Source organism: Leucoraja erinacea, chromosome 10 (genome assembly GCF_028641065.1).
Source record: "Leucoraja erinacea ecotype New England chromosome 10, Leri_hhj_1, whole genome shotgun sequence".
In the NCBI taxonomy this organism is placed as follows: domain Eukaryota; kingdom Metazoa; phylum Chordata; class Chondrichthyes; order Rajiformes; family Rajidae; genus Leucoraja; species Leucoraja erinaceus.
In genome coordinates, this window is record NC_073386.1 from 47,122,355 (window position 1) to 47,147,226 (window position 24,872).

The window sequence follows — 24,872 nt, forward strand, 5'->3', positions numbered from 1 at the left end:
GTTTAGGAGCGTTTGCTCTCGACTCATACTCGCAGCATGGTCAACACGAGGTCCTAGGAGATCTTTGTAACTCTCCTTCATGCTCGGAGAATAAGGAGGGGAAGAGACATCACAGTGAGGAGGTGCCTGGTGAACTCACTGTGGTGGATGTTAATTTGTGTTTATTGTGTGTTTTGTTGTTTATTATTATATGTATGACTGCAGGCAACAAAATTTCGTTCAGATCGAAAGGTCTGAATGACAAATAAAGGATCTAATCTAATCTAATCCTAGAGAGTAGTCCCTGCGTTCTCGAGGCCTCAGCTAGGTCGCGGCGTATTTTTCAACATGCTGAAAAATGCCTGAGTAAAATAAGGTCGCCATGGAAAAAATTCAATTTTTTTTTTTACTCGTAGGTTTAGTCGAGGTAGGTCGTGGTAGGTCGGCATGTTATTCGTAGGTAATCAAGGGTAGTCAATGGTAATCGAAGGTAGTCAAAGGTAGTTGTAGATAGTCTGCAACATAGTCGATGGAAGGTCGAAGGAAATCGAATGAGGTCGCCTTCACTCTCCACTATTCGGTGTCCAATTTTCCCGAAGCTAGTCAAAGCTGGTCTTCAACATAGTCGAAGGAGGTCTTCAACATGACACCTTTTCAAACTCTGCTAAACTCGCCAATTAGGTCGCCTCAGTGGAACAGGCCCTTAACAGTACGACAAGGACTAAGTATTGCAATAATTATAATATTAAACCCAGATGTAATTTAATAAAATTGCAGATGTTGTTGCTTTGTTTGGATTTTGTCCGTTTTTCTGGATGGTTGTGGTATTGTATGAAATGTGAGATTTTTCTGTAAATTTTCATAATTTAATGTTAGCAATGCAACTTATGAAAGGGAATACCATGCAATTAAGGCCTTTCAACTGCTGCAGTGTTGTAGCATCCTGTGGGTAAAGTGTCTCTGATGAGCTCAAGATTTCTAATATCTCCACGGATGTCAACGATGTCGCGGTCAAAAGCTGCAATTTTTTGCTTCTGCCCAGCAGCGGCATCAGTCAGTTGTTGAAAACTTGATTCTAGTTCATTAATCCATTGATTTTTGAAGATCTGAAGTGAATTCTCCACATGTTCTAACTTGGTAGTGTCAATCGTGGCTGGGTTACCTGTAAATGAAACACAATCATTGACTAAGCAATGCTTTCTTGGGCAAATCAGGGCATTTTATGGAATTAATGGACAGATGTCATGAAATCAGAAACCATTTAGAGAGAAAGAAATAACAATATAGCCATGGAGACTTGAGTAACGAGTAAAACGACACTTGCAATCTGGTTCCCATACATTTATCTTAGAATATTCCTATAAGTAAGTTCAGAAGAGCAGCACGGTGGCGCAGTAGTAGAGTTGCTGCCTTATAGCGCTTCTCCCCGTGACCCGAGTGGGTTTTCTCTGAGATTATCGGTTTCCTCCCACACTCCAAAGACGTACAGGTTTGTAGGTTAATTGACTTGGTGCAAGTGTAAACTGTCCCTAGTGTGTGTAGGATAGTGTAAAATGTGTGGTGCGGACTCAGTGGGATGGTGGGCTTGTTTTTTGCGTGTATCTCTAAACTAAAAAAAGAGTTTATGTCCATGCTTGACACATTTTCCTCAAATCCCAAAGGATTGTGGTCTTTCTCAGTTTTGGCTTATTGAAGATGCGCCACATAACATGTGCTGCCTAACCATTGCAGTTTGGTCTTAGTGAGAAAATGCATCAATTAACCATTGCATGCCTTAATTCCAAGCTAAAATAAAACTTTGCTTATGTGCCCATACACAGCAGGACACAAAGACTGTATTTAACGAGTGATTTAATATTCTTGAAATCCCTATTTCCCACACAGTTAAAAATAGCAACCACTTCTCCAAAGGAGTCCTGTACAAAGGAAATCAAATGCAAGTTTCAGCATTAAGCTTGAGGGAACTTGGAACCAATTACAAGAGGATTTGAATTAATTTGAAGGATGGGAAGATAATGAGCAAAATAATATTGAATGTTTAGTATCAGGTTTTGTTATTTTGTTAAAATGAGGTCTTGTGGCTTTCTATTGCTTAAAATTGGAATTCAAATGCAGTAGAGGAGCACGTGAGCAGGAATCACTAGTACACATCAATAAACCAAAGAAATTAGGCTCTATGGTTTATTTCTAGAAATCAAATTGAGTAGTTATGCAGGACTTATATTGAACCTTGGATAGCAAATACAATCTCAGCTGCTATATTGTGAAGGGTAAATATGTGCATCAAAGTGGATGTAAAATAATTGATAAGGTTGGCGCCAGATCCACAACGCTATGCCTGAAATGTAAGAGTGAAAGGGCTGGTTTTCTTGTAAAAGAGCCTGGTGGGTGATCTAATAAGAGCTAATTACATTTATTAAATGTGTTGATGGAGTAGACATTGCAAGAATATTGCCACTTCTGGGGAGGATCAGAACTAGAGATATTGTGGTCTAGCTAAAAGCGTGAGTGGAAGGAATCTCTTTACCCAGAGAGTGGGGAAAATTTGTATTTCACAATGATTGGGAGGCAAAGGTAAAGATATATTTTAAAAAAAGGTTGAATTAGCACACGAGGAAGCTATGGAAGAGATTATTAATGTATTTTTGTATTTTGTTGCAGTTGGCCCCAATGTTGGTATTGTTTATAAAAGGGAATTGGTTTAAGGTGGGCTGGGGTCCAAATGGATTATAAATAGCAGCATACATTGGTTGGAAGCACAAGGCTATTTCTGAGCTGTATTTTCTGTGTTCCATCAGAAAGTCTGAGGAATAGTGATTCTTCAATTCAGATACATTGCCTCTAAGCCACCTAAAATCAGCCCCTCTTCTACAATTAGGCCCAGGCTACTATTTTAGTCCTTAGCTGCACACATGCTTTACTGCAGTGAGGTACTATTTCTAACTTGAATTCTATATTTGATGAACATTTTTGGGTGCAATTATTTGCAAAAATGCAAGTCCAACTCACTTAAAAACTTGCCATGCTTACCCATAGATTGCAGCAAATCATTGATCAATTTCATTGTTTCAGTCGCTGAATCCTTTGCATTTTCTGCATTCATAGTTGCCGCACCTACAGTGCCTGCAATCTGAAGCAATAAACAAGTGATTAAACGCATTGTTTCAAATGAAAACCAACTAGAAAAGCTCCAGGTTTGATGAAAACATTTTATCCTAAAGGACCCGTCCCACTTGCCAATTTTTTATTCGGTGACTGCCGGCATCATTGACTGACGTATCAGGTCACTAAATAATTTGCGGCATGATGCGACGTGACGCGGCATGATGCGACGTGACGCGGCACGATGACGTATTGACGCGCGGTGTTTCCTCAAGTGCCACAAATATTTTTTGTCACCGCTGGATTTTGAAATGTTCAAAATCTTTCGGCGACCCTGATACATCAGTCAATTATGCCGGCAGTCGCTGAAAAAATTGCCGTGGGACAGGCTCATAACCCAGGCTGTGGTGAAGACAGTGCTTTTAGTATCAAACAAGGAGGAATCCAAAAAGGAAGTGATTCCCCCCCACCCCCACCCCTGTTAAGAACATAAGAAACAGCACAGGAGTAAACCACTGCCCCACCACTCCAATTCATGGCTGGTCTGCCCCAGGCCGCATCTTCAGTACCAATTACTCATAGTCTTCAATTGTCCGATCTTTCAAAAGGGTGGGCCAGTGTGATTAGTTCAGTTAGGCAACTTGGTCGGCATGAATATGTACCCATTTCCCCCACTATCCCGGCCCTGTACCCCCTTTCCCCATCCTCTTCCACTCATATTCCTTCCCTGGTTTCACATTTCACTACTCTCCTCATCATACAGCCAAGCCGTTCATCTTCTTTTCTTCCCTGGCTTTGTCCACCCATCTGCCCATCAAGACCCACCTCCCCACTTTCCACCTATCACTTGCCAGGCTTTATTCCACCCGACCTCTTTACCAACATTCTGCCCCCTATAACAATTAGTGTGAAGAAGGGTCCCGACCCAAAATGTCATCTATCCATGCCTTGCGTAGATGCTGGCTGACCAGGTGATCTTATAGAGGTGTAGACATTCATGAGGGGGCACAGATTAGATGAATCCTTGTTTGTGCAAACTTCTGAACTCATATTATCTTCTTTGAACAGTTTTACACTAGAATACAATGACTTATTGCATTATTTTTCCAGGATTACATATTTCACCCCTTGGACAGAAACCAGTGAAATCCCTTCAAGATTCGTAACTCGATATTCAAATAAATCACAGTGTATTATTCGAGATGTAAAACTTGAATGTAAGTAATGTATCACAAATAATCTTACCTTCGCTGCCATGGATGTATCTTCATTCACAGATCTCTGTTTATTAGCAAAATCAGTCTCCAGCTGTGTCAATTGTCTATTTGCATCAGTCATGTTTTGATCCAGTAACATGATATCATTTAATGCAACTTCTGCATCAAATAGCGATTCAACTGCCTTCTGTTATTAGGATGGAAACAATAACATGTTGAAATTAGACACATAATGCTGGAGTAACTCAGCGGGACAGGCAGCATCTCTGTAGAGAAGGAATGGGTGAAGTTTCGGGTCGAGTCTGAAGAAGGGCCTGGACCCGAAACGTCACCCATTCCTTCTCCCCAAAGATGCTGCCTGTCCTGCTGAGTTGCTCCAGCATTTTGTGTCTCTCTTTGTATAAATGAAGCTGGTTAATATATTGCTTTCCCAACAAACGATGCGTTTTACTTTTCCTTGATAGCATATTGTGCACATATACCCAAAATAAAAATAATGAATCACTCAACCAATGCCAGGGAGATAAATGACTTTTATATTAATCAAAACTATTTATTTATGATCCATTTCTTTGAGCATGGACCTTTTTTTTTGCAACAGTGACTGAGATTCAGGAACATCATAAACTGTTCAAAAGTCTTCAAATTGAAAATATCAGGGAAGTTATTTATAGGCTTAGACATTTTTATGAACACGAAGAAACAGACTTACATCAAAATTAATTACATTAATACAAAGCGATCAACATAATTTATGTTTCTCTAGCAATGTACTCTCTGCTCAACAGCAGCGTCAGCTCTGGGTTGAGAATGCCTCCATAACTCCCTGGTCAATTCGTTCCTTCCCACCCAAACCACCTCCTCCCCTGGTATTTTCCCTTGCAACCGCAGGAAATGCTACACTTGTCGCTTTACCTCCCCCCTCAATTCCATCCAAGGACCTAAACAATCTTTCCAGGTGAGGCAGAGGTTCACCTGCACCTCCTCCAACCTCATCTATTGCAGCCGCTGTTCTAGGTGTCAACTGCTCTACATTGGTGAGACCAAGCGCAGGCTTGGCGATCGCTTCACCCAACACCTCCGCTCAGTTCACATTAACCAACCAATCTCCCAGTGGTTCAGCACTTCTACTCCCACTCCCATTCCGAATCTTACCTTTCTGTCCTGGGCCTCCTCCATGGCCAGAGTGAGTCCCACCGCAAACTGGAGGAGCAGCACCTCATATTTTGCTTGGGTAGTTTACAGCCCAGCGGTATGAACATTGACTTCTCCAATTCCTTGCTTTCTCCCTCCTTCCCCTCCCCTTCCCAGCTCTCCCACAGCCTACTGTCTCCGCTTCCTCCTGTCTTCTTCCCGCCCCCCCCCCCTCCCCAGCCCCACATCAGTCTGAAGAAGGGCCTCGACCCGAAACGTTGCCTATCTCCTTCGCTCCATAGATGCTGCCTCACCCGCTGAGTTTCTCCAGCATTTTTGTCTACCTCCAATTTGTCCTAATCTGATGTGGTAGGCGGCATAGTTCCAGCCAAATCTCCACAGAGATAGATAGATTCGTGAATAGTACGGGTATCAGGGGTTATGGGGAGAAGGCATGAGAATAGGGTTCGGAGGGAAAGATAGATCAGCCATGATTGAATGGCGGAGTAGACTTGATGGGCCTAATTCTGCTTGATGGGCCTAATTCTGCTTATGAACTTATGTTTGATGCTAGACATGGTATGATCTCAGTGGCTTTGACAACCAGGCCCCTTATGGCCCATTTTCCAAGGTAAAGTTGTGCATTTACATTTTATTTGTGATACTGCTCCCTAGCTCAGCCAGAAAGAGCAAGGGACAATGCAGCAGTCCAAACTTGCACTAACCTTTTTCATTCTGTTGAACAGATGTGTTAAAGGGGTGAGGAAATATTATGCTAACTCAATCCATCAAAATGACAATTTGGAATTTATACTGCAATGACAACAGAAATAGGTATTGAAAAATCCCGCAAAACTCATAAAAATGTCTAAGCCTATAAATAACTTCCCTGATATTTTCAATTTGAAGACTTTTGAACAGTTTATGATGTTCCTGAATCTCAGTCACTGTTGCAAAAAAAGGGTCCATGCTCAAAGAAATGGATCATAAATAAATAGTTTAGATTAATATAAAAGTCATTTATCCAAAGAATAATAAACTTTTCTTTAGAAAGGAGTCAAGACAACCATCATTATTTTTCATTCATCAGTCAGTTCTTTGTTCTTGCAATCGTTTGAGAAGATTTGCTCACACTCATTCCCCTGGCCTTGCGCTACTGTTCATGCCAGGACTCCTGCCCAAAAACAGATTACTGGAGGAACTTTACCTGGTCAATGAGCGTCTGTGGAGGGAATGTTCAGATGGTGTTTGGGTTGGGACCCTACTTCAATCTCTTCTTCAAACTTGCTTAAGATTCCACAATTGGCAGTCACGGGTGTCTACAGTACTCCTCCCTACATGCCCGTCACTCATACTCTTGCCCGAATGGCTATTATTCACACCAGAGCTCCTGCCCCACAGAACCAGAACACTCATTGTGCTGCCCTTACCCACTCCCGTACTCCTGCTCCAGTAGCCATTCTCACACCAGAATTCCTACCTACGTGATCATTGGTCACATCAGCACTTTTGCCCTGGTGGTGCCAGTACTCCTGCCCTGGTGGCAATTATTCACACCTGTATTTTTCCCAAGTGGCCAATGCTCACATCAGTACTCCTGCCCATATAACCATTACTCCGCAAGTATTCATGCCTGTTGCCATTCCTCCTGCCGGTACTCCTGACCAGGTGGCCATTACTCACATCAGTACTCCAAACATCAGAGCCTTTGACTGGAGTTTGGAAGGTTGAGGGGGACAATAATGAAAGGCATAGATAGAGTGGATGTGGAAAGGATGTTTCCACTGGTGGGAGAGTCTAGGACCAGAGGTCATAGCCACAGAATTAAAGGGTGCTCTTTTAGACAGGAGGTGATGAGGAATATCTTTAGTCAGAGTGTAGTTAATCTGTGGAACTCATTGCCATACAGAGGGCAGTGGAAGCCAAGTCAGTGGATATTTTTATGGCAGAGATAGACAAATTCTTGATTAGAACGGGGGTCATGAAAATGGGGAGAAGGCAGAAAAATGGGATTAGGAGGCAGAGATCAGCCATGTTTAAACGGCGGCGTAGACTCGATGGGCTGAATGGCCTAATTCTATTCCTATAACTTGTGAACGTGTGAACTCCTGCCCAGGAGCCCATCGCTGTAGTCGCACTCCTGGTCACGCATCCATTACTTGTGAACGTACCTCTGCCCACGTGACCATTGTTAATGCCTTGTCCTGGACCGTAAATGACAAGCAGTAACAGAGCAGCCGAAACCATGGCATGGTTGCTGATGTTGCAGGTTTGGATGTGACCGTTGTTCCCCAGTCACGTGGCGTTGTCTGGTTACCGGTGAAGGTGGCCGTAGTTCGGAGGAGGAGCAGAACAGAGGTCCACTGGTGGAAAGTACTTCAGTAAGAACTCCAGTGCTGATTTGTGGGTCGGGGGATGCACATTGCTCTCTTGGGGAAGTTCATGTTCGCAAGTTATAGGAGTAGAATTAGGCCATTCGGCCCAGTCTACTCCGCCATTCAATCATGGCTAATCTCTGCCTCCTAATCCCATTTTCCTGCCTTCTCTCCATAACCCTTGACACCCATTCTAATCGAGGTTAAAAGAGCCACGATACTGGTTCACAGTGGAATGGTCTCCTCCCTCTCCCCGCCCCCGAGTTGCGACCTTGGTTGGTCCAGGCGGCTTCCATTTTGGGGAAACACTGACCCAGTTTCTAAAAGTCAAATGTCACATAAGCTGACTTAAATTAGTATTAAATATGGCTCAAATTAGACTTTTCTGAATTCTTTACTTTAATAATTATTTCATGAGAAATAGGAGCAGAATTAGGCCATTCAGCCCATCGAGTCTGCTTCGCCATTCGATCATGGTTGATCTATTTATCTCTCTCAACCCCATTCTCCTGCCCTCTACATGTAACTTTTGTCCCTTACTAACCAACGTGTATTTATCCAATATACCATCAGTGTTGCTCTTCAGCAATGTTTTATAATTAAAATCAAAATCTCTACTTATATTTGCAACAACTATTTTAAATATTTTTATTTGACTGGTAGAATAAACTTTACAGACAAAACATAGTTATTTGCAAATGAAGGACTTCAAATACTTCAAGGCAAAAGTGTCTTCAAAGCACAAGTTTAACACTGAGACATTTAAATAAAGAATCTTAAAACTACATGCAGAAAAACACTTTGTAGTCAGACTTCAGCAGTTCAAATATACCTGTTTGGTTATATTGTAGATGACCTATCCATGATGAAAAGGGAGAAAGTGCTATTTTACAGCTAGTATGTTTCAACATTACATCTGAGCATCCTATGGAGTATTTAAAGGTCCATTGTGCAAGTGAAGAGAGACCATATTCAGGAGCCATAAGTAACATGCAGTAACATGATCTCATATCATTTAGCATGGTGACTTCATTTACTTGGCTGCGCTATGTTTAGGCAAAAGCCAAACAATTTTACTGAAACATCTAAGCACCAATTTGTCTCTGGTCCCTGCCACTATATGACTCCAATGTATTGGTTGTCCCTTTTACACCCAACTAATGTTTGATTGAAATGACATTTTATTTCAGGCATCCAAATTCTGAATTTGAGCCCTGTGAAAGATGAATGAAATGGATGAAGAGTATCCAGCTCTTCAGAGGTATCATAATCTACAATGGTTATATTTAAAATGTACGTAACAGAGTGAGAGTATAAATAAATAAGAACAGGTACAAAAATGTCTAGTATTTCACTAGAATGGATCACATTATCCCTAAATTAGCTTGCCTGAAATGTTCAAGCAAGTGATTAGAACAGGGAAAGCACGGTGCAAAAACATGTCTAGTCTTCCCACGGCATAGAACATAGTGTCTATGCAACAAATATATAAATATCCAGATTCAGTCAGTAGTTTCTCCTTTTGCTGACATAGTCTTTGATTGTAAATCACTAATGGGACTTCCCAAGGCCATGACCAGTTATAAAAACTGCAATTATTTGCATTGTTTCATTAAGGTGCAGTCTGCGAGGGAGTATGCATTAGGTTTCAATAATTCCGCATTCATTGAGTTTCCCCATAGTCGATTATCAAGCTGTTTAAATTCATTCACACATCTTTTGAGATTCAGAAATACTTTATAGCAATATTCAGGATTATCTCCAATGATAATTATCTCCTGGGGAACATTTGAGATTTTGAGGTTGCAGCTGTGAAAGGTGATCATGCTGCCAAAAGCTTTCTGAATATTGCGTGTTCTAACGTAAGCTAATGGTGTTGAATGAAAAAAGTTCAAGCTCAGTAATCAGGTAGTTGCATTCTTGAAGCAAGTACCCTATGAAAGGTGATCATACAAATTTCATCTGGCACACTCCCTGTGAACAGCAGTGACCTCAAATTACCATTGCATGTTGCAGTGGTTTATGTCCTTTGTAAAATTTATGGCAGGTGAAATAAATGAAGTGACACCCCTACACGATGAAACTAATAGGCCATGATATTCATAACACAACGAAGCTCACACCCATTTTCTTTTTCCCATAATGACCAATAGTGAAAAACTGTTACGATGATAAAGCTGTTAGTGTGTGTGAAAAATAAACAACATTATTCTACTATGGTCATGACCAATGTTTGAAAAATGATAACACTGTCCTTAATTTTAACCTAGAGATGGGCCGGAGATTGGACAGGGTGGTAAGGGACAGATTGTTAGGGATAAGCACCAAAATTGCCAATGTAAAGGGGCTGTCCCACTGCGGCAACCTAATTGACGAGTTTAGGAGAGTTTGCCCTCGACTCATACTCGCAGCATGGCCAACACGAGGTCCTAGGAGATCTTTGTAACTCTCCTTCATGCTCGGAGAATAAGGAGGGGAAGAGACAGTGACTTTAAGACTTTTGCCTCCATCACAGTGAGGAGGTGCCTGGTGAACTCACTGGGGTGGATGTTAATTTGTGTTTATTGTGTGTTTTGTTGTTTATTATTATATGTATGACTGCAGGCAACGACATTTCGTTCAGATCGAAAGGTCTGAATGACAAATAAAGGATCTAATCTAATCTAATGCTGGAGAGTAGTCCCTGCGTTCTCAAGGCCTCAGCTAGGTCGTGGCGTATTTTTCAACATGCTGAAAAATGCCCATGAGTAAAATAAGGTTGCCATGGAAAAAATTCAATTTTTTTTTTACTCGTAGGTTTAGTCGAGGTAGGTCGTGGTAGGTCTGCATGTTATTCGTAGGTAATCGAGGGTAGTTAAAGGTAATCGAAGGTAGTCAAAGGTAGTTGTAGATAGTCTTCAACATAGTCGATGGAAGGTCGAAGGAAATCGAATGAGGTCGCCTTCACTCTCCATTATTCGGTGTCCAATTTTCCCGAAGCTGGTCTTCAACATAGTCGAAGGAGGTCTTCAACATGACACCTTTTCAAACTCTCCTAAACTCGCCAATTAGGTCGCCTCAGTGGAACAGGCCCTTAACAGTACGACAAGGACTAAGTATTGCAATAATTATAATATTAAACCCAGATGTCATTTAATAAAATTGCAGATGTTGTTGCTTTGTTTGGATTTTGTCCGTTTTTCTGGATGGTTGTGGTATTGTATGAAATGTGAGATTTTTTTCTGTAAATTTTCATAATTTAATGTTAGCAATGCATCTTTTGAAAGGGAATACCATGCAATTAAGGCCTTTCAACTGCTGCAGTGTTGTAGCATCCTGTGGGTAAAGTGTCTCTGATGAGCTCAAGATTTCTAATATCTCCACGGATGTCAACGATGTCGCGGTCAAAAGCTGCAATTGTTTGCTTCTGCGCAGCAGCGGCATCAGTCAGTTGTTGAAAACTTGATTCTAGTTCATTAATCCATTGATTTTTGAAGATCTGAAGTGAATTCTCCACATGTTCTAACTTGGTAGTGTCAATCGTGGCTGGGTTACCTGTAAATGAAACACAATCATTGACTAAGCAATGCGTTCTTGGGCAAATCAGGGCATTTTATGGAATTAATGGACAGATGTCATGAAATCAGAAACCATTTAGAGAGAAAGAAATACCAATATAGCCATGGAGACTTGAGTAACGAGTAAAACGACACTTGCAATCTGGTTCCCATACATTTATCTTAGAATATTCCTATAAGTAAGTTCAGAAGAGCAGCACGGTGGCGCAGTAGTAGAGTTGCTGCCTTATAGCGCTTCTCCCCGTGACCCGAGTGGGTTTTCTCTGAGATCATCGGTTTCCTCCTACACTCCAAAGACATACAGGTTTGTAGGTTAATTGACTTGGTGCAAGTGTAAACTGTCCCTAGTGTGTGTAGGATAGTGTAAAATGTGTGGTGCGGACTCAGTGGGATGGTGGGCTTGTTTCTGCCTGTATTTCTAAACTAAAAAAAGAGTTTATGTCCATGCTTGACACATTTTCCTCAAATCCCAAAGGATTGTGGTCTTTCTCATTTTTGGCTTATTGAAGATGCGCCACATAATATGTGTTGCCTAACCATTGCAGTTTGGTCTTAGTGAGAAAATTCATCAATAAACCATTGCATGCCTTAATTCCAAGCTAAAATGAAACTTTGCTTATGTGCCCATACACAGCAGGACACAAAGACTGTATTTAACGAGTGATTTAATATTCTTGAAATCCTTATTTCCCACACAGTTAAAAATAGCAACCACTTCTCCAAAGGAGTCCTGTATAAAGGAAATCAAATGCAAGTTTCAGCATTAAGCTTGAGGGAACTTGGAACCGATTACAAGAGGATTTGAATTAATTTGAAGGATGGGAAGATAATGAGCAAAATAATATCAAATGTTTAGTATCAGGTTTTGTTATTTTGTTAAAATGAGGTCTTGTGACATTCTATTGCTTAAAATTGGAATTCAAATGCAGTAGAGGAGCACGTGAGCAGGAATCACTTGTACACATCAATAAACCAAATAAATTAGGCTCTATGGTTTATTTCTAGAAATCAAATTGAGTAGTTATGCAGGACTTATATTGAACCTTGGATAGCAAATACAATCTCAGCTGCTATATTGTGAAGGGTAAATATGTGCATCAAAGTGGATGTAAAATAATTGATAAGGTTGGCACCAGATCCACAACGCTATGCCTGAAATGTAAGAGTGAAAGGGCTGGTTTTCTTGTAAAAGAGCCTGGTGGGTGATCTAATAAGAGCTAATTACATTTATTAAATGTGTTGATGGTAGACATTGCAAGAATATTGCCACTTCTGGGGAGGATCAGAACTAGAGATATTGTGGTCTAACTAAAAACGTGAGTGGAAGGAATCTCTTTACCCAGAGAATGGGGAAAATTTGTATTTCACAATGATTGGGAGGCAAAGATATATTTAAAAAAAGGTTGAATTAGCACACGAGGAAGCTATGGAAGAGATTATTAATGTATTTTTGTATTTTGTTGCAGTTGGCCCCAATGTTGGTATTGTTTATAAAAGGGAATTGGTTTAAGGTGGGCTGGGGCCCAAATGGATTATAAATAGCAGCAGACATTGGTTGGAAGCACAAGGCTATTTCTGAGCTGTATTTTCTGTGTTCCATCGGAAAGTCTGAGGAATAGTGATTCTTCAATTCAGATACATTGCCTCTAAGCCACCTAAAATCAGCCCCTCTTCTACAATTGGGCCCAGACTACTATTTTAGTCCTTAGCTGCACACATGCTTTACTGCAGTGAGGTACTATTTCTAACTTGAATTCTATATTTGATGAACATTTTTGGGTGCAATTATTTGCAAAAATGCAAGTCCAACTCACTTAAAAACTTGCCATGCTTACCCATAGATTGCAGCAAATCATTGATCAATTTCATTGTTTCAGTCGCTGAATCCTTTGCATTTTCTGCATTCATAGTTGCCGCACCTACAGTGCCTGCAATCTGAAGCAATAAACAAGTGATTAAATGCATTGTTTCAAATGAAAACCAACTAGAAAAGCTCCAGGTTTGATGAAAACATTTTACCCTAAAGGACCCGTCCCACTTGCCAATTTTTTATTCGGTGACTGCTGGCATCATTGACTGACATATCAGGTCACTAAATAATTTGCGGCATGATGCGACGTGACGCGGCACGATGATGTATTGATGCGCGGTGTTTCCTCAAGTGTCACAAATATTTTTTGTCGCCGCTGGATTTTGAAATGTTCAAAATCTTTCGGCGACCCTGATACATCAGTCAATTATGCCGGCAGTCGCTGAAAAAATTGCCGTGGGACAGGCCATTAACCCAGGCTGTGGTGAAGACAGTGCTTTTAGTCTCAAACAAGGGGGAATCCAAAAAGGAAGTGATTCCCCCCCCACCCCCACCCCTGTTAAGAACATAAGAAACAGCACAGGAGTAAACCACTGCCCCACCACTCCAATTCATGGCTGGTCTGCCCCAGGCCGCATCTTCAGTACCAATTACTGATAGTCTTCAATTGCCCGATCTTTCAAAAGAGTAGGCCAGTGTGATTAGTTCAGTTAGGCAACTTGATCGGCATGAATATGTACCCATTTCCCCCACTATCCCGGCCCTGTACCCCCTTTCCCCATCCTCTTCCACTCATATCCCTTCCCCTGGTTCCACATTTCACTCCTCTCCTCGTCATACAGCCAAGCCGCTCATCTTCTTTTCTTCCCTGGCCTTTGTCCACCCATCTGCCCATCAAGACCCACCTCCCCAGTTTCCACCTATCACTTGCCAGGCTTTATTCCACCCGACCTCTTTACCAACATTCTGCCCCCTATAACAATTAGTGTGAAGAAGGGTCCCGACCCAAAATGTCATCTATCCATGCCTTGCATAGATGCTGGCTGACCAGGTGATCTTATAGAGGTGTAGACATTCATGAGGGGGCACAGATTAGATGAATCCTTGTTTGTGCAAACTTCTGAACTCATATTATCTTCGTTGAACAGTTTTACACTAGAATACAATGACTTATTGCATTCTTTTTCCCAGGATTACATATTTCTCCCCTTGGACAGAAACCAGTGAAATCCCTTCAAGATTCGTAACTCGATATTCAAATAAATCACAGTGTGTTATTCGAGATGTAAAACTTGAATGTAAGTAATGTATCACAAATAATCTTACCTTCGCTGCCATGGATGTATCTTCATTCACAGATTTCTGTTTATTAGCAAAATCAGTCTCCAGCTGTGTCAATTGTCTATTTGCATCAGTCACGTTTTGATCCAGTAACATGATATCATTTAATGCAGCTTCTGCATCAAATAGCGATTCAACTGCCTTCTGTTATTAGGATGGAAACAATAACATGTTGAAATTAGACACATAATGCTGGAGTAACTCAGCGGGACAGGCAGCATCTCTGGGGAGAAGGAATGGGTGGCATTTTGGGTCAAGACCCTTCTTCAGAGTGACAGTCACGGGAATGGGAAACAAGAGATATAGACGATGATGTAGAGATATTGAACAAATGAATGAAAGATGTGAAAAAAAGTAACAGTGATAAAGGAAACAGGCCATTGTTAGTTGTTGCTAGGTGAGAATGAAAGCTGGTGTGACTTGGGTGGGGGAGGGATGGAGAGAGAGAGAATGCAGGGGTTACTTGAAGTTAGAGAATTCAATAATCATACACCTGAGTTGTAAGCTGCCCAAGCGAAATATGAGAAGCTGTTCCTTCAATTTGCGCTTAATATCACTCTGACAATGGAGAAGGCCAAGGACAGAAAGGTCTGTGTGGGGATGGGAAGGCGAATTAAAGTGCTAAGCAACTAGGAGATCAGGTGTCGAAATGTATTGTCATCTAACATGTTGGAAATGACTTTCCGGATTACTTCAATTGACAATCTAGAGTATTAAAGACAAATTCTACAGGATTTTGCCATTGATAAATTATGTCAGTGCAGGAGTAATGTTGCTGCTCATATTTGTTTAAAATGTCAGTCACATTTCTGATATGGACTCATTTTTGTAAAGTAAGGTGTGAACAAATGCATAAAATAAATTATTCAGGAGGTCTTCAACATAGGAAGTAAGATCAACGATCTTACACGTTATGTATGCGGTTTTGATCTTGGAAATGTCATCCATCAATTACAACTATCCAAGTTTGCCTTGTTTTGATTGCCAAATGACTTTGTGTGCAAGGGAAGTGTTCCAAACAGTTATATATTCTTATATTCATTTTGATCTCCTACAATTTTCTGCTCTGTTGATGTAGGTGATTTATGTTGAAATATAATTCCAGGAGCCTAGAAAAAGTCCCGCCAGTCTAATTATGAGTTCACTGCACGGTTCTTGATGCGCTTCTCAACCTCGAGCCACACAAACATTGTTCCCACCTCTCCCAATAGCCGTGGCATATGTGGTGTGAATATTGCCCGCAGAAGGACATGAAAGGCTGAGAATCAGTTCCCTGGAGTCAGCGCCTCTACACTATCTGGCGGTGGTAATTGGTAGAGACGGTGAACAGCGAGAGGGGAACAGGACAGGAGGTGAGGAAAATAAAGGGATTTAGGGAAAGAAATACAAAATACCGCTAAATGCAAAAGTTGAAACATTTAGTTTCACTGCGTTGTAACAGAGCAGACAATTAACTGAATAATACCTTCTGAATATTATTGGCAATCGTATCTGCCAGTTCGGCTTTTCCTTTGGCATCTTTGGCAATTGCCAATGCATTTCCCAGTTGATTCTCAGCACGATCAGTCATCGTGTTCGCATTGTCAATCGTCCTGATGATGTATGGTATTCTGCTCAAAGCATCTTCGGCAGCTGTTTTATTGATGGCCACCCGCGCGTTGAAGTCTGCAATGTCAATGGATAATTTACGTTAGCTGTTTCATCTGATGGTGCTTCTGTGTTTAAAGCTGAGGGTCCCAAAGCACAGGATGGTTTAAGTAGGAAATTCAATCCCAGGAAACTTCATCCCAGGTTAACCTATGATGAGCATTTGTCGGCACTGGGCCCATACTTGCTGGAGTTTAGAAGAATGAGGGGGGGACCTCATTGAAACATACAGTATAGTGAAAGGCTTGGATAGAGTGGATGTGAAGAGGATGTTTCCACTAGTGGGAAAGTCTAGGACTAGAGAATTAGCCTCAGAATTAAAGGAGGTACTTTTAGGAAGGAGATGAGGAGACATTTCTTCAGGTGGTGAACCTGTGGAATTCTTTGCCACAGAAGGCTGTGGAGGTCAAGTCAGTGGATATTTTTAAGGCAGAGATAGATAGATTCTTGATTAGTACAGGTGTTGGAGGTTATGGGGAGAAGGCAGGAGAACAGGATTAGGAGGAAGAGATAGATCAGCTATGATTGAATGGCGGAGTAGACTTGATGAGCCGACTGGCCTAATTCTACTCCTATCACATGACCTTGTGATCTTATGAGTACAGTGGTGCTTTGATAAGTAAAGGCCCTTCAGTGAGCAAGAAAGATGGTGAGCAGGATACATAGGATACAACTCAATGAAGGGATTGGGTTGAAAGTGTGATACTAAACAGTTCAAGAGTGACATCAGTACAGACCAGGTAGTTGGTGAGCAAGATGTGTATTTTCTGACATATTTCTACTTTATAATTGATTGCAACAGGGCAGGCACAGCACAGCAGGACCAGCTGGAACGTGCATCTTCTGTCATCTGGGGAATTGAGGACATATGACAACCACATGTTTAGGAAGTGTCTCCAGATGCAACCCAAGTTCCAGGAGGGCAGCATTGACTGAAGTCACTGCTTTGCACTGATAGATAGCTGGTGTAGGAAGCTTGTATAGCTTAAGAGTATGTAGACATAGAGACAAGTGACTGCCAGTCATGCTCTGATGAGCAGGCATGATATCTAGGTTCACTGTGTTTCCTAACAGATTTTCCCTTTTGAACCAGTAGACATGATGGATCTTCAGGAGATAGCAGCCGGAGGCGGGAGCACAGCAACATGAATGGCTGAGCTGCACGTGAGGGGTGGAAGAAAAGTGAGAGAGCAACAGTGTTGTGAGCCCTAGATGGTATGTTGTCTTCCTGATGCCAGGGTCAAGAATGTCACTGAATGGATGCAGATTATCCTCCAGGGAATGGATGAAGACTCATAAATTGCATTGGATGTAGGTAGAAGAAAGAAAGGCACCCTGCAAGCAGATCCTAAGAAAGAGATGAAATTGTAGGACCTCAAAGGTAATAATCATATCCTGTCCCATGGTACGAGCTCATTCCAAGAGCTCTCCTGAGTTTAAAAAAAATCAAACTCAAAAATCAAAGGATTTTCATGGAAACCAAGAAGATATAAGGACAGTTTAGTGATGGTAGATTGACCACCATGTAAATAAACAAAAATGTGAGCAGCGTATACATTCCCTTAAGCAAAAATAATACCAGGTAAAGTGGTCCAACCAAGAATGACAGGAAAAATTAAAGGTAATTTTAAATGTAAGGAAAAGGCATATGAAATTTCCAGAAAACTATGGACCTGCATATTGGGCATGTTTTAGAATTCATTCAAAATTACAAAGAAATAGAGAAAGAAAGGAGAATAAAGCATCAGAGTAAATTATATAGAAACACAAAAAAACAGACTGCATGAGCTCTATCGGAACACAAAAAGGAATAAAACTAAGGACACAGGTAATTAAAAAAGTACAAACAATAGACAAATGCTTTGGAAATAGCAGAGAGCCGATGAGAAAGTAAAATATATTAATTCTGGTAAAGAAATGAACAAGAAATGTACAAGATAGGTTAATGAAGGTGGGCGCAAAATGCTGGAGTAACTCGGAGGGACAGGCAGCATCTCTGGAGAGAAGGAATGGATGACGTTTCGAGTCAAGAGCCTTCTTCAGACTGATGTCAGGGGAGTGGACAAAATAGAATGTAGTCGGTGACAGTAAGTGGTGGGAGAACAGGGAATGGGAAGGGATAGAGAAGGAAAGCAAGGGCTATTTGAAGTTAGAGAAGTCAATGTTCATACGCTGGGGTGTAAACTGCCCAAGCGAAATATGAGGTGTTGTTCCTCCAATTTGCGCTGGGCCTCACTCTGACAATGGAGGAGACCCAGGACAGAAAGGTCAGATTGAGAATGTGAGGGGGAGTTGAAGTGCTGAGCAACCGGGAGATCAGGTAAGTTAAAACGGACTGAGCGGAGGTGTCCAGCGAAACGATCGTTGAGCCTGCGCTTGGTCTCGCCCATGCAGAGAAGTTGACACCTGGAATAGCGGATACAGTAGATGAGGCTGGAGGAGGTGCAAGTGAACCTCTGCCTCACCTGGAAAGACTGTTTGGGTCCTTGGATGGAGTCGATGGGGGAGGTAAAAGGACTGGTGTTGCATCTCCTGCGGTTGCAGGGGAAAGTACCTGGGGAGAGGGTGGTTTGGGTGGGAAGAGACGAGTTGACTAGGGAGTTTTGGAGGGAATGGTCTCTGCGGAAAGCAGAAAGGGGTGGAGATGGGAAGATGTGGCCAGTAGTGGAGGTGGCGAAAATGTTAAAGGATTATACACAGATAGGTTAATGAGCCCGAATATGACAAATGCTAAGTTTGCTATTTAGTTGTAATTGCACAAAAACAATGATATACCTCTTAGGTTGTTTATGATCCGATCAACTTGGTCCAGTGTGTATGATCCTTTTTTGACAGCATCTTCAGCCAAGTACTTTGCTGCATTTGCTCTGGCTTGTAGCAAGGTAGCTGTCTATAGAGAAATAAACTTTGTCAGAATGCTATCAATCCAACCCAGGAACTAAATGCAACCCTTAGTTCCAACGTCAAATAAAAACAAAATATCCTGCAAATACTCAGCAAGTCGGGCAGCATTAGTGGCGAGAAACATAATTAACATTTCAGGTTAAAGAAACTTTCATCAGGCTGAGTATTTCTCTTTTTTACTACTGATTTCCAGAATCCATGTATTTTTGCTTTTTGAATAGTTTCCAATCTCTGCAAAAAAGTTTATACATTTATACACTGACATCATAGAACTTTTGCATTACTTAAAAATTATATTTTGAATGTACCCAAAATGCATATTCATGGTGGAATAAACCCCAATACAACAACAATAACATATTTAGAAATAAATATGCAAAATATACTTTTGGAAGCAAATGAAAATAAAATGAGTTAAACAATTGTATAGTTGTTTCTCTCCATGGAGACTACTTCTCAGAGAAACAATTCAAGAGGTGAATTATTTTGTCATTTACATCCAATTTCCTGTTATTGATTATCATTTGTCTTTTCTGTGCAGTAGTGGGATTTCACAATATGTATCAGCATCTGCATTTCGTTGTCTCTGTACTGTACACTGACAATGACAATTAAAATTGAATCTGAATCTGAATCTGAAGCATCTAAAGGCAAGAAGTTTTAAGTGTTTCTGCTGCATTTAATTGAGTAATACTCCAGCCATTGTTATTGTAGGTTTTCTCAAGGTAACCAGGTTGGGGTTCTAATATTTTTCTTACATCATTGCTGTTAAAGCTGAAAACTTCCAATACATTGTGGGCTAAATTGATTGCCTTGTGATTTCAGAGTTCACAGTGACATAGTTCTCATATCAATGTCAATCACAGTAACTCTTCAAGCAAACTTAGCAGGCACGTAACAATCTTTTGCAATTGTTGTAACTTACCCTGTTGTCTCTGTCTCCTTTCTCTAAAATCCTTGTGATGTCTATCTGGAAGTCACTGATGTTATTCTTCAAAGTTTCATACAGATCAAGTTTGCTGTTCAACTCAAATTTCATGGCACTTTCTCTGCTCTTCAGTTGATTTGCTTCATTCTGATGAGCAAAAAATTATACTTTTGTTTATTTTAGATTATTTCATCACAGTAACTTCTGAAATATGTGGCCACGTGTATTGGTCATCTTTATTGTACATTACATCTATATTTCCATTTGCTCTTTAACCATTCCCAATTTTATAGCAGTTCTTGTCCAATTGAGCTTCCCAATGAGAACAAATGAAATAACGAAGGAACCTTCTTGATCCTATTTTTGCAATTAATTAATTGGTTGATTGAAAGATACAGCATGGAAACAGGCCCTATGGTCACCAAATCCACACTGACCACCAATCATCCGTTCACATTAGTTCTATGTTATCCCACGTTAATCTGATTTAAATTATTCTTGTACTCTCAGATATGGTCATTGTTCATCCAATGGTGTCCTGTGTTGGGACATGAGGAGGTCGACGTTTAAAAAGATTTATCATCACCCCAAATCAATTCAAGAAACTACTCAGTAAACGATCGGGTCCTAGAGAATGTTGTAGTGCAGAGAAACCCAAGTGTACAGGTACATTGCTCCCTAAAATGGCAGCATACATGGACAGGATGGTGAGGAAGGCATTTGGCATGCTCATGTTGATCAATAAAGGTACTGAGTACAGGAATTGGAAAGTCATGTCACAACCGTATTGTTGAGACTGCATATGGAGTATTGTGTGCAGTTCTGATCAGTATACTATAGGGAGGATGTCATTAAGCTGGCAGCAAATATTCACCAGCATGTTACTTGGACTCAAGGATTTGTTATAGGCAGAGGCTTCGCAGGCTTGATAAGCTGGACAGCTTTAAAATGGTGCAAAGGCTGAGGAGTAACCTTGTAGTCCTATACAAAATCACAGAGGCATGGATTAGGTGAATACTCATAGTATTTTTCCCAGGGTAAAGGAGTCCAGAACCAGAGAGCACATGTTTAAATTGAGAGGGAAAATACTTAAAAGAGACCTGAGAGGAAATGCCTTCACACCAAGAGCATATGGAAATATATATATATTGAATGAGTTGCCAGAGGGAGCTATTGAGGTGACATTAAAAGATATTTAGATAGGGTAGGAAAGGTTTAAAGGGATGTGGACCAAACGCAGGCAAATGGGACTAGCACAGTTATTAAACGGTCAGCATGGGTAAGATGGGCTGAAGGGTCTGTTTCCATGTTGTATGACTCTAAACTAATTTTACTTAATGATAATGGAACTATTAATTTCATAGAGGAAATCATATTTGAAGTGTGCCTTTTGTTAATGATCCATTAAGTTAAGTTAGTGCCACCAAGACTGGTGCTATCTTTGCAAAACAACCAAATACCACAACCTGTTAACGATAAAATGATATGCTGGCTTATTTTTAACCTCTCCTAGGAATGAGGCACTAAGGTCAGATCAGTTAAGACACCTGGAGTTAAGGATCTCATTTGTACTTTCCAATCTAGTCTTAAAGATTCATACCAGAGTGATGCATTGATTTAATACCACAAAAGACCCACAATCTTTTTCCATTTAAACAAGGAAAATGGCTTGAGTTGGCTCGCAAACTAAGTTAATTGACAAATAATCCTACTAAATCAGAAATAACAGAATTAGACATAATCTTTCACTTGGTGTTTTCAGTGCTTCCAAAACTGCTCTGTGATAAACTGCTTTGAGAATAGATATTTCATTACTTTAATTATTGTCATGCAAAATTAAACATGGTATAGATTTCCTTCTCTGATCTCCCCCTGATCAACAAACTCAAAAATATGACCTACCTCAAGGGACATTACATCAATTGTGATAACATTATTCAAATCGTTGTAATTCTTCTTGGCCTTCTCGCTGACTCTTTCTACTTTTGCGGTTATTCTGTTTGCTTGGTCGTCTAGATCCTCTGTCATGTCGTTCTTCTGTTTCGACCTAACAGAATGAAATCTCTTAGCATCATGTTTCAAACATACCTCCACTGTCAAAATGTCAGTTGTCTTTGGTTAATTCTTTGTAGAAGGCAGTAGTCCACTAATATGTCTATTATTATTTATAGTTGATTTGATTTTGATTTGCATCATAGTTGTGTTCCTTCCCATACCCAGGCTATATTACATTATAATTTGGGTAATTTGCTCTTTGACATTCTTAACTATCTTCAAATGATCTCATGCGGTAGTCCACACCTCCACGGGTAGAAAGTAAAACTCTACTTTGTAAATAAAGAACCAGTTGTTATCTTTAATAATATTTGACAGTTAATACAATTACCCAGGAGTTTTTTTTTTAAAGAGGATAGACCAATAAGTACAGGATTTTATGGTGATGAGTAACACTTAACAAAATGCTACTCCTTGTTTACTCCATATGTTGGATTCTTGCAGGGAACCATTAGAAGTCCGAAGTGCATTCAGTTTTTTAACATTTGCAACATCAATTTAAAATGCTAATGATTTCAATGAACTCCAGTTGAAATAATAACTGTCATGTATTTACAATTGGTACTTTCAAGGGGTAGAGATAATTGTAACAGGAGGCAGAAAATAGTGTGTAAAGTCAATATTCAGATATTTCCAATGGAAACTTGCTTGCACTTACTGCTGAGTTAGTAGGTTGACAGATTGTGTGGTTTGCTGATCGTCTTTGATTGCTTGTGTAATTAATTGAAGGGCCTTAAAAGCAGACTTGTTGGCAGCGTCACTGGATTGTTCAATGCCCTCAGCATCTTTCTGATGCCTGAATAAAAGAAGACAAAAGTGGTTTGAATATTTAGCTTTGAAGTCATGAAATAAAATTGGTAATGGGACATATAATGGAATGATGGTGCAAGTAAACAGACCACATACCTATCTGCCAGTCTACGAGCTTCATCAGCTAGAACTGTTGGGATACTACCTCCATTAGGATCTGTTGGGAATGATGGCTGTAAGAAATAATATTACAGTTGGCAACAAATCGCAAATCTAAATCATTCAAATTAACAGCACAAATTACCCTTCATCCTGAAAGCACTGAATCTTGCTTCCTGTAGATGTTGCCAATGCCCTGTTTTGCTCTGCAAGTGCTTATTCATTCGAGGAAAGGCGCTACTGTTGTTTGAGTGGGAACCTGGGCCCTCATTGACACCCTTTCTAGCAGGAGCCACAGTTTGCCACTCAGCAGCATTAGTCGCAAGGTCAATGTTCCTCCCTGTGCTCCACAGCTAAAGTAGATCAGAACAGGGATTGAGTCCGAATACAGGTTGACCATTTTCATGGAAGTGTGCATCAGATGTGTTAATGTACAGCCACCCTTTTATTTAATAGTTGAACAATGTTATTGTTTAACACTATGTTCCCCCAGATGTCCTCTCAACTGTAGCATGTCATTTCCATATGATGGCTTGCTCATTGTTAAGAATGATGACATATTGAAGTATTTGCTGAAAGGCTGATCCCTCCAGCTGTTGAATTCAAAGGTAGGCACAATTAGTGGTTTGTTCAGTTAAAGATTACGTTGAAAAAAAAAATCCTTAAGCAATAGGTTAGGTGGGACTAGTGTAGCTGGGACATGTTGGCCAATGTGGGCCTATTGGGTCGAAGGGCCTGTTTCCGTACTGTATTACTCTATGCCTCTATGTTATAAATCTTCAGAATTCTCTACCTCAAATGACTCTGGCTATTCAGTCATTGGATATTTGCAAGGCTGTAGGTGACAGATTTTACTGTATCGAGGGGATTAGAGAAAGTTAGGACAGGCAGCAAAGTGGACATGGAGCATGTGTTGACCATGGAACAGACGGTGTGCTCAAAGGATCATTTTGCCTTTTCCTGTCTCAAATTGATATTGTTACAAAGGCCAATGGCATAATGAAGGACAACAATATAATAAGTGGCTGTGACAAAAGGGAAGAGACATACTGTATTTTAATAACAAACAAGGGCCTGTGACAAATAGAGCTATAATTGTTTTATAAGATTCAAACATAATATCCCGATGAAGGATTGTTGGTATGACGAAGGGCACAAGATCACGCAATAGGAAGGCACTGTGCCATTACAAGGGACAGTATCATAATCAGTTCCTATTTCATAACAAGGGAATGTAGCATAAAAGGGATGTGATGAAGGTCTTTGCCATAACAGTGGGTTGTATTATTACATGTAGCTGTATTGTAACAAGTATCGTATCATAGCAAGGATCAGTGTCTTGGTTAAGTACAAGAAATGTTAGTGAATCGATAAGTTGTGTCATATTAAGGGTCTATGTCCTACAGGTGAGAATACCTGGGAATGTAGGAGGGACAGAGTTATAATAAAGGACTTTGTCACTCCAAGGGGTATGAGATTTCATGGGATTTTATAAGAGCAATAGATGGGACTGTGACATTCAAGGACATGAAATAAGCATCTTTCACATTTGTCACATGCTTGGGAAATATTAGGGTTTTTAAACACCTATGCTGTCCTGGATATGTAGGAAAGGAACTGTAGATGCTGGTTTAAACCAAAGATATACACAAAACGCTGGAGTAACTCAGCAGGTCAGACAGTGTTTCTGGAGAAGAAGAATAGATGACATTTCGGGTTGAGACCCTGAAGAAGGGTTGAGACCCTAAATGCCACCTAGTCCATTTCCCCAGAAGGCTATCCTGAAGAAAGGTCTTGACCCGAAACGTCACCCATTCCTTCTCTCCAGAGATGCTGCCTGTCCAACTGAGTTGTTTGTGTCTTTCATGGATACTTTCCTGACTTGGGCAACTTCAGTTACTTTTGTTTGTTTGC

The 24,872-nt window shown here is 40.6% G+C and overlaps 2 protein-coding genes across 2 annotated transcripts in view; both read right to left on the minus strand.

Annotated features, from left to right (window-relative positions):
* Positions 1-40: 40 nt before the first annotated feature.
* LOC129700655 (laminin subunit gamma-1-like) lies at positions 41-7,684 on the minus strand. Its single transcript, XM_055641236.1, has 4 exons — positions 7,604-7,684; positions 4,327-4,485; positions 3,010-3,109; positions 41-1,141 (listed from the first exon to the last, which is right to left on the minus strand). The coding sequence occupies exons 1-4, from the start codon at positions 7,682-7,684 to the stop codon at positions 888-890; spliced, it is 594 nt and encodes a 197-aa protein (XP_055497211.1). The 3' UTR covers positions 41-887.
* A 741-nt stretch (positions 7,685-8,425) lies between these two features.
* LOC129701133 (laminin subunit gamma-1-like) overlaps positions 8,426-24,872 on the minus strand; it is a 60,868-nt gene continuing 44,421 nt past the window's right edge. Inside the window, exons 15-23 of the mRNA XM_055642145.1 lie at positions 22,956-23,032; positions 22,708-22,845; positions 21,897-22,041; positions 19,992-20,141; positions 18,938-19,052; positions 15,981-16,180; positions 14,501-14,659; positions 13,200-13,299; positions 8,426-11,341 (exon numbers count right to left, since the gene is read on the minus strand). Of these exons, the coding sequence (XP_055498120.1) occupies positions 11,088-11,341; positions 13,200-13,299; positions 14,501-14,659; positions 15,981-16,180; positions 18,938-19,052; positions 19,992-20,141; positions 21,897-22,041; positions 22,708-22,845; positions 22,956-23,032 (1,338 nt within the window). The 3' untranslated portion in view covers positions 8,426-11,087. The remainder of the gene's footprint in view (positions 11,342-13,199; positions 13,300-14,500; positions 14,660-15,980; positions 16,181-18,937; positions 19,053-19,991; positions 20,142-21,896; positions 22,042-22,707; positions 22,846-22,955; positions 23,033-24,872) is intronic.